The sequence below is a fragment of the Sapajus apella genome, unplaced genomic scaffold (assembly GCF_009761245.1).
Source record: "Sapajus apella isolate SASKATOON/1434 unplaced genomic scaffold, GSC_monkey_1.0 scaffold86, whole genome shotgun sequence".
Classification (NCBI taxonomy): Eukaryota; Metazoa; Chordata; class Mammalia; order Primates; family Cebidae; genus Sapajus; species Sapajus apella.
This window is the reverse complement of record NW_022437026.1, coordinates 703,500-713,578: the sequence shown is the minus strand read 5'-3', so window position 1 is coordinate 713,578 and position 10,079 is coordinate 703,500. Positions and strand designations below refer to the sequence as shown.

The window sequence follows — 10,079 nt, the reverse complement described above, 5'->3', positions numbered from 1 at the left end:
TACATTTTCTAAAAGCAGTGAGATCAAAATAAATTTCTTCCTTGAGGATATTAAAATGTATACTAGTATTGTGTTCTGCAACATTTTAATTATAAATTTTTAGGTAGGGAAAAGACTCCACTGTTTATATCTTAAGTGAACCTTAGTTTATTTTCCTGGCTCTTGACTGAGGTTTAAAAGTTGGCTTAGCTATTGAAGTCATCACTTGCTCTGAACAAAAGCACTAGTAAACAGCAGGGGAGGAAGAGGGTGGCTTCCTGCAGTGGCTACTAGTGGACGGGAGGTCCCACAAAGAAAGATGTTCTTTTGGCAGGATACCTAACTTTTCAAAAGCAAATTTATATAAGTGAAGCTGGAAATTTCATCGGAATTTAGTCTGGGTTCTCTCTGTAGGAGCCCCAGGGAATCCTTTGAGTGCAAACTTTATTTGGAATTGTGTGTGGAATAAAGGTAGGAAAGGAAGTGTAATCGGAACTGGAAGGTGGAACACAATACAGATTTTCTGAATCTAGTTTCTAGAGGAGGGGACTGGAGCATAACACTTTGAGTAATTCTGGAAAATGGGGGAAAGCACAACATTCAGAATTACTTGACTTTAGGGCTGAGACTGCTAGACTCTAGAGAATCCCAAGGTTCATTTGTCGAGGATGGCTCTGGTGACGATTATTCAGCACTTCCTTACTAGCCTGTCTGAGAACAGCAAGGCTTTCAGCAGTTATTGGACAAAAAAGAACCCACAGATACAGCTATACAGATAACTAGTTGGCCATAGTTCCCCAAATATTCCAAGGGACCTAGGCAAGGCAATGATAACCTCAGGAACAAGTGGAGATGAGTGGAGGAGACACAGTGCCTGGCAACCATTCACCTGCCTACGTACAAAACTGAATAGAAAGGACAATCAGAGTTGGCAGCTCAGAAAGAGTTAAAGGAAGGAGGTATATATGTATATATAGATATGCTTACTCTGTGTATGTGTGTGTCTGTGTGTGGGGGTGGGTGGGTGTGTATAGATATCTTATTTAAGGCTGGAGTTCTTGAATGAAACTTGCATTTGTTGGATTTTTATTTGTAAGTCAGTGAACTAAGAAGAAAAAAAAAAGGCAATGATTGATGGATGTATTCTCACCAAACATGGTTCTAAAAACCTAGAATAACTTCTAAATAAATGTGGTTCAGTTAGTAATGAAAGTGTAGTAATAATCCCTATTGCACATTCTGGCATAAATTTGTACTATTTCAAGAGAAAAAATAAAAGCAAACCCTTAAACTCCTGTATTTTAAGGCAATTTTACATGGGGGAAAAATAATCAATATCAGATAGGTTTCTTCTAGATTAGCTTTTTCTAACACTAAAACTGAAAATGAATAGGTTTCAAGTAAGCAAAGGATTTTTAAATAAATCACTTCAACTCAGATTTGCATAAATTCTGGATGAAGTAGATTTTATGCTTATATTCTTCAGTAAGGATTTATATTTCTACAAATTTGGTGGTGCAATGAAACCAGCTCTGTACACACAATGCACACTGAAAAGATGGAAAGCTTTTGACCTCATAAAAACTGAGAAATCAAAGTAGTCTTTTTTTTTTTTTCTGTTGTTGGTTGAAAGCCTATCTTTTACAAAAATGTTTATCTATAGTAATATTATAATGCTTGAACATAAACAATATACACAATATAATAAACAAAAGTTTATTGAGGGTCTGCTTTTGTATGAGGATGCATGGTAGATTGTATTTCCAGATACTAAGTCATAGATCGAAATCTGTCATTTGAAGTTTCTTATTATAGCCAATCTGTTCCACATTGGAAATTTGACCTGTTCCACATTTGATATTCCTATCAACAAGGTTACTCTTCTGTAGACAAAAAAATTGTACATTGAAGTAGCAGTATAGTATTTGAATTAGATAACACACTAAACAATATAATAATTAGTGTATTAGTAAAAATAAAGAAAATAAAGCTGCTAAAGTCGTGTTCAAAGAACTTCAAGGAAATGAAAAGTGAGGTGTTGACCAAAGCCTTTAGGGCTAATGAGAATGAGACATCAAGTGGGAAACCCATCCAGTTCTACGTTTTTGAACTTTTCCTGTTGTGACCAGGGTAATTAGGTAGGGATCAGAAGAACAGAGTGAGACAGGGAAATCCCACTTTACACGACGTTGGGCAAATTACTTAGCTGTGTATGCCTCAGTTCTCTCATTGATAGATTGAGGATATTTATATATCTTTACTATCAAACCATTTACAGAAATGAATGAGCTAACATATGCCAAGTTCTTTAAATTGTGTACAATTTAAGTACAAGCTAAGTAATAAATGTTTGTTATTATTAAAAGAGGAAAATTCTGTGAGTAATTTTATCATACTAAGTAAATTTACCTTTGGTTTGCCAATCATTTCCTTCATTTTCCAGATAACTCTTCAAAATGAATTCTATCTTCAAACATTAAAACCAAAACAACAACAAAACTCCCTCTCACCTCTTCTCAGCTTCTTTAGTGCTTACCACAGTGTTGATATTACAAAAGTACTGTGAGAATTTCCTGTATTGTGGTTCCTGGAACACGTTAGAAGCTTGTGATTTTACTGCTTCTTATTCGTACTGTAGTACATGGCTCATCAATAGATAATTCCAAAACATCATTTAAATACACAATTTTTCATTCTATTTTTTTCTTGCTAAATTCCTTCATACTCAACTTTCAGAGTCTTTCAACTCCAGCTCAGCTCCAACATTTCAACGCTGTTCTTTCTAAACAAGTACACGTCGTGCCTTCTCTACATCGCTCTTGGAACATAACTTCTCATGGCAGGTATGTGTGATTTCAATCGCCAAATTAAAAATAACCAGAAAAGCTATTTCTTGGATTGGCTAATTTTGGGGTAGTGCTTTAAGAGAAAAGGACATGATTAACAGTGGATATTTTTAGGATTTTCATGCATTAGCACTTTCCACATTCATTTTATTTTCCGGATTCTTCATTGTTTAACTTAGAAATGATTCCATGAAGCTTTTGTAACAGGTTTAAAGAATGGCTTCTGGCAGGGCTACCTCTAAATTCTGAACAAGAACTGACCTTTAACCTGGTTAATTGTGAGCAACAGAATTCTAGTATAGAAATAGAAAGTGTCAAATATTAATGACGCAATGCTTAAAAGTTTTAAATTTACTATTTACGTTGTGACATCCAAAAATTACACAAATGAACAGTTTGACACATTGTACTGTTGTTAATGACAACATCATTATTTGAGAGTGTGGCAGTGTTAACACAGAATCTCCTAATGTTGAAATGTTTTAGGCGAAAAGCCTAGAAACAAGCAATTTTGAGTGTGAACAAATGTAATGTTCTTGGGGAAAAAAAGATTGTTTGTGTATCATAATTCAATGTACTGTGAGATGAACCCAGGCCTCCAAGGTATCACCCATCTGTTGATTGTAGAAGGAGTTATCACACAAAGTCCAGAATGTTCCTATGTCTTCTTTTCCCTATAATATCTCTACGAAGCCATGAGCAGCTAGACATTTATCAGAGCAAAACTGCAATGAGATGACGAGAGGACACTCTCAGGTAGTGTTATTGTGACAATGGTAGACTAAGTTAAATGAAAGATTCTTGAGCTAGACACACTTTCATTTGATTTCTGACTTGGATACTTACTTGCTTTGATACCTTGAGAAAATAACATTATTATTGGACCTTATGTTTCTCATCTACCTAATGAGAATCATACTAACTTACGATTTTGATGAGAGAATAAAAATAAATGGCTATTCTGTAAGTTCATAAAACACAACTTGGTGCCTGTTAATATCTTCTTCCTCCAGATCTTTAAGCTTCTCTGTCAGTTTTAAACATACATGGTAAATTCACTTTATTGAGACAGAGCTGGTAGAAAAGAAAATGTTTGAATAATCTCCCTGAAGAATAAGATACATCACATAAAAATGTTGGTATTGGGTGAAGTCCTGATTGGAAAGTCTTCATTTTTCAGTGTTTTATTGGCAAGCTGACTCCGTTATCAAATGAAAGAATGTTTTGGATTCTCTCTAACTAGTTCCTGCTTTTAAGAACTCAGCTCCTGTGTTTGCTTTTTAAGTCATTACCCTGTCTGTCTTTCTTACAGTGTTTAAGGCCACTTTCTGGAGGCTGATTTCTGGGACCTTAGGGATAATATGCCTTTCGTTGATGGCTACACTGGGAATTTTACTAAAAAATTGTAAGTTCTTCTAAGCAAGTCTCCATAAAAATCAAAATTGTGATGACATCATTTAATAATAAACGCTTCATCTTACTAATGTTAATATGTTGTTATTTCAGAAACCCATATCTAATTAAACAAATTTCTAATCATTTCTTACAGCTTTTACTAAACTGAGTATTGAGTCAGCATTTACTCCAGGACCCAACATAGAACTCCAGAAAGGTAGGTCAAATTTTTTGGAAAACTTAGCATTGGTAAAGGATGAAACAAGTAGTTTCTTGTTTCTCACACAGAGAAGCGTGACAGAATGTTATACTTAGTAATAGAAATTTGCCTGCCAGTGTAGGATAGTCTCATTTTGCTGTTCTCTAATGTAAACAGGATTAAATGACATTGAATGTGCATCATTTATACATTTAACTAATCAGGGAAATGATATCTGAAATGGAAAATATATGAGTGCTCATCATTAGGTTACAAAAAATAAACCACAGAAAATATTACAATTAATCCTCATTACCGGCCTGAATTTGCTTATAACCTATACTTTTGCATCTCATTACTTTTCCCTTTTGATTCTTAAATGATGCAGAATATAGTGCACAGATTTCTAAACCTTACTTATCCAATGGAAGCCAGCTCAAAGTCCAATTTTCTTTCTTTCTTTTATTTTTAGAGACTGAGTTTTGCTCTTGTCTCCCAGGTTGGAGTGCAGTGGCGCGATCTCAGCTCACTGCCACCTCCTCCTCCTGGGTTCAAGAGATTCTCCTGCCTCAGCCTCCCACATAGGTGGAACTACAAGCACCCACCACCATGCCTGGCTAGTTTTTGTATTTTTAGTAGAGAGAGGGTTTCGTCATGTTGGGCATGCTGGTCTTGAACTCCTGACCTTAGGTGATCCACCCGCCTGGCCTCCCAAAATGCTGGGACTAAGGGCATGAACCACTCTGCCCGGCAGAGCCACAGCACCCAGCCCAGATTTTCTAAATATATTTTTTTCCAAATGCACCCCAAGTTGTCTCACCATCTTCTGTGATTATATAGTGCTTCATTTACAGTGTAACATCTTGGCCGGGCACAGTGGCTCATGCCTGTAATCCAAGCACTTTGGAAGGCTGGAGGTAGGCATATTACTTGAGGTCAGAAGTTTGAAAACAGACTGGCCAACATAGTGAAACCTCATCTCTACTAAAAATACAAAAATTAGCCAGGCATGGTGGTGCACACCTGTAGTCTCTGTTACTTAGGAAGCTGAGGCATGGAGAGTTGCTTGAACCTGGGAGGCAGAGGTTGCAGTGAGCTGAGATGGCGCCACTGCACTCCAGCCTGGGCAACACAGCAAGACTCTGTCTCAAAAATAAGTAAATAAATAAATAAGTAAATAAATAAATAAATAAATGGTGGAACATCTTCAGCACCATTTATTTATACAGCAAAGATTTGAGTGCCTATGCTATGTCATGCTTTTTATTACTGTGGATAACAAATGTTGAAAACACTATTATTGTTAAACTATATAATTAAGACTCAAGATAATTGATTCATTTATATTCCCTTTCAAATATACCAAAATTCTTCAAATGAACCAAAATCCCACCCCGCCACCTTTTTTTTTTTTTTTTTTGAGAAATTTTTTTTCTTTTGTTTCCTAGGCTGGAGTGCAGTAGTGCAATCTCTCAGCTCACCACAACCTCCACCTCTTGGCTTCCAGCGATTCTCCTACCTCAGCCTCCCGAGTAGCTAGGATTACAGACATGCGCCACCACACTCAGCTGACTTTTTTTTTTTTTGTATTTTTAGTAGGGACAGGGTTTCTCCATGTTGGTCAGGCTGGTCTTGAACTCCCGACCTCAAGTGATCTGCCCACCTCAGCTTCCCAAAGTTCTGGTATTACAGGTGTGAGCCACCACTCCTGACCAGTGCCATATTCTTTTCTGACTCAGAAAACATGCTAAAATGTTTTCCTTCTTTCAGTCTCTTTCATCTAGTTAACTTCTATTTATGCTACAGTACTTAGTTTTGAGTGACTTCCTCAAAAAGGTTCTTCTAACTGCCCCTCATCTTACACTCTGCTGTTTTAAAATACTTACTTACACATGCTGTTTTAAAATACTTAATGTTTTTGTGTACTTACCTAAATCATCGTTAAGTATCGTTAATAAATTATTGAAAATTATATAATTCCGGTTCTATCTCTAGAATATAATCTGCATGAGGAAAAAACATTATGTTCATGTCTAATTAGTTCACAATAATAGCCCCTGAACTGTGGTATATACAGTAGATTCTGAAAGAATGTTAAAAGAATAAACAGCAAATAAATTTTGAATAATGAAATGGCATTGAAGAAAATGTCATCTCCTATGTCATTAGTTATGTTTTATCTTTTCTGTCAGACTCTGACTGCTGTTCTTGCCAGGAAAAATGGATTGGTTATCAATGCAACTGTTACTTCATTTCCAGTGAATCTAAAACTTGGAATGAAAGTAGGCATCTCTGTGCTTCTCAGAAATCCAGTCTTCTTCAGCTTCAAAGCAGAGATGAACTGGCATGTACTAAGTCTGATTTTCTACATTTTCTTTGATCTAGAAAAATATACTATCTAAACAAGTTAAATACTTTAAGTAATTAATCAGATCATAAGTGGATGGTTATATTGGAATTGAGTTATTGATTCTGTGTACCTTAAAATAGTCATTGTAAAATCTATATTAAATTCCTTGATGATTTATGTCATAGGAATACAAATCAAGATAAGTGCCAAATAAAGTGAAAGAAACTTTTCAGGAAGAATTCAAAGTCATTATATTTACCCATTTTAGATAATAGGTCATTATATTTACCCATTTTACTTAAAGAATCAACTAAATGTGATTTTTAGCTCTTTTAATTAAATTTCTTTTTAAAAAATAATTTTATAGTTTTTGTCGTCTTTCTGGCATATAAGCTAGTATGGAAAATATGGTAAGAAAAATTACTAAATTTTTTTCTTTTCTTTTTGTTTTTTTTTGAGACAGAGTTTCACTCTGTTGCCCAGGCTGGAGTACACTGGCATGATCTCAGCTCACTACAACTTCTGCCTCCTGGGTTCAAGCAATTCTATTGTCTCAGCCTCCTGAGTAGCTGGGATGACAGGTGCATGCCACCAGTATTTTCAGTAGAGATGGGGTTTCACCATGTTAGCCAGGCTGGTCTTGAACTCCTGATCTTGGGTGATCCACCTGCCTCTGCCTCCCAAAGTGCTAGGATTACAGGTGTGAGCTACCATGCATGGCCCTAATTGCCAAATCCATAAGAAAAAGTGAAAAAATTCTCCAGATGCATGCAGCACCTGTGCTGATTATTGGTTGAGTAGATTATACTCATGAGATTCATCCTTCAGAATACTATTATTTTGGAATAAAATTTAATTGATCCCTTGTAAAGAAAGTGTTACATGAAGACTCTATCTCCTTTTATAAGGTTTTTAATTCTTAAAGAAGTGAGACTTTGTGGTATTTTTTATCCATATATAAATGGGCCAGATAAATGAGAATTTTGAGTCATGTGACTGTACCTTTTGTGTGATGGACAGGCTGAATCTTATTCTGAACATTGACTTTCCTTCAAAATCTGTTATTCCCAGAGTAGATTAAAATTAATGTAATTGTCTTTGACTTGAAGCAGGATTTTATGAGCTCCAGTCAACAATTTTACTGGATCGGACTCTCGTACAGTGAAGAACAAAACGCCTGGTTATGGGAGAGTGGCTCTGCACTCTCCCGGCATCTGTAAGTTTCTGCCAGTCATTACCTGTTTTGCTCTTTATGAATTTGTCCTTAGATGTGACTAGCAAAGGTCAGATCCAGGAGATCCAGGAGCACTGTAGCTGACATAACCTTGTCTAGGGCATGAAAATACAGAAAAAGGAAAGGGTACAACAAAATAACAGTTTTAGATCCACCTAGAACATCCAAGTTTATGTTCAAGTGACATAGTTAGTGTATTTGTGGCCATAAAAGAACTTTAACATGTGCTTTTTTTTTTTTTTTTTTTTTTTTTGCCTTAGTACAAGCACTTGGCAGTATATGTGCATGTACAGATACTCATATACACAGAGGCAGTCCAGATAAAACAGTATATCCATTATTTTATCTATTCCAGTAGACTCCAATATTCTCAGCATCCTCTTGTATTTTGTATACTGTAGATTTATTTTCTGTATATGTGAACTTTTTGAATCTCATTTTCATTTATAAACATGAGATTTGCAACATCACACAGGGACAAAATTTATGCTCTGGCTTGTTTCTGTTTCCCTAGACTAGATTGGATAATACATCTTGAACAAAATAGAAGTGAAGCATTTCACACATTTAAACCATTAATGAGAACAGAAAAACAAAAAGGAAAAATCCCTGGCCTCAGTGATATTGATCAGCGAGAAAACAACTGGGTATTTTGTAGCATTACACTAGAGAATCATGAAAATTGTGGTCACTGAAAAAGAAAAAAGGACTCGATATGTTAATATCTCACTCAAATGCTTTTAAAGGTTACATTATTTAATTGAAAACTTCCCTGTTCATTCTCACTTCCTTTTTCCATATGTTAACATTTTCTTCTTCATTACAGATTTCCATTGTTTGAAACTTCTAATCGAAAGAACTGCATAGCATATAATCCAAAGGGAAATGCTGTAGATGAACCATGTGAAATTAAAAATCGTTTTATCTGTAAGCAACAGGTCATTTAAATGTTTCTTGGGGCAGAGAAGGTGGAGAGTAGAGACCCAACATTACTAATAATGATACATTCACCTGTTATATTATTACATATTGTCTACTTCTAGAATCTATAAATGTTTCAAATAGTGTCTTAGACAGTTGTCATATATGTGAAACAATGTGTTTTACAATTGATGAAATTTGTACATCTACATTTGAAATTATAAAGTTAATATAAAGAATTTTGTATTTTGATTTGATGTATATATTTAATGTTAAATTTGATGTCGTTTTATTGCAGATTTATGTAACTTTATCTACATTCTTGCTAATTCTCAGCAGAAATTTAAATAAAATTTAATTCACATCAAATAAAATTTACAAAATAAAATTTAACTCACACTGCCTAGGCTGGAGTGCAGTGGTAAGATCGTAGCTCATTACAACCTCAACTCCTGGGCTCAAGTGATCCTCCTGACTCAGCCTCCCAAGTAGCTAGGACTACAGGCACCATGCCACTATGCCCAGCTAATTTTTATTTTTTAATTTTTTGTGAAGACAAGGTCTCGCTATGTTGCCAAGGCTGGTCTTGAACTCATGGCCTCGAGTGATTCTCCCACCTTGGTCTCCCAAAGTGCTGGGGTTACAGGTGTGAAACACCATCCCTGGCCCTCTTCACATTCTTGTATGAAGACTGATTTAGGAAAAATGCACTTCAGTTAACTTACAAAAGACATAGGATGAAAAATAATATCTTTCATATGTTTAATTTGAACTAAGACAGCTTATTTTGAATTGCACTTTCTAGAGATTTGTAATATTTTGGTTTTGTTGTCCATGTGATTACAAAATTATATATTTTTTAATTAAAAAATTTAAAATAATATAAGCAAGCATGTAATGGTTATCGATATTTTTTGTGTGCTAACTATTCTATCTCCTTGACCTCCTCTCATGAGGCATCGTCTTCTGTTTTAACACTTAAGAGTGTTTTTCTCTTTTATGAATCAAAGCTGGTCTATTTTCATCATTGTTGTGATGAAAAAAATCATTTTGATTGACTTAAGATGGAAGAATTTGGACTGGATGTGGTGGTTTATGCCTGTAATCTCAGCACTTTGGGAGGCCAAGGTGGGCAGATCACTTGAGGTCAGGAGT

At 35.3% G+C, this 10,079-nt stretch overlaps 1 protein-coding gene across 8 annotated transcripts; it reads left to right on the top strand.

Moving 5' to 3' along the window:
• The first annotated feature begins 2,359 nt into the window (after positions 1-2,359).
• Positions 2,360-9,691, top strand: KLRD1 (killer cell lectin like receptor D1). 8 transcript variants are annotated; one of them, XR_004261608.1, is made up of 6 exons: positions 2,360-2,822; positions 4,138-4,230; positions 4,375-4,437; positions 6,612-6,767; positions 7,879-7,985; positions 8,830-9,298. XR_004261608.1 is itself a non-coding variant. In XM_032254346.1 (6 exons), the coding sequence occupies exons 1-6, from the start codon at positions 2,816-2,818 to the stop codon at positions 8,948-8,950; spliced, it is 540 nt and encodes a 179-aa protein (XP_032110237.1). In that variant the 5' UTR covers positions 2,360-2,815; the 3' UTR covers positions 8,951-9,691. The 8 variants fall into 8 exon arrangements, 6 of the variants coding, with proteins under 6 accessions (XP_032110237.1, XP_032110236.1, XP_032110240.1 ...); XM_032254346.1 differs by having other exon boundaries at positions 6,612-6,763; positions 7,882-7,985; positions 8,830-9,691; XM_032254345.1 differs by having other exon boundaries at positions 6,612-6,763.
• Positions 9,692-10,079: the final 388 nt, after the last annotated feature.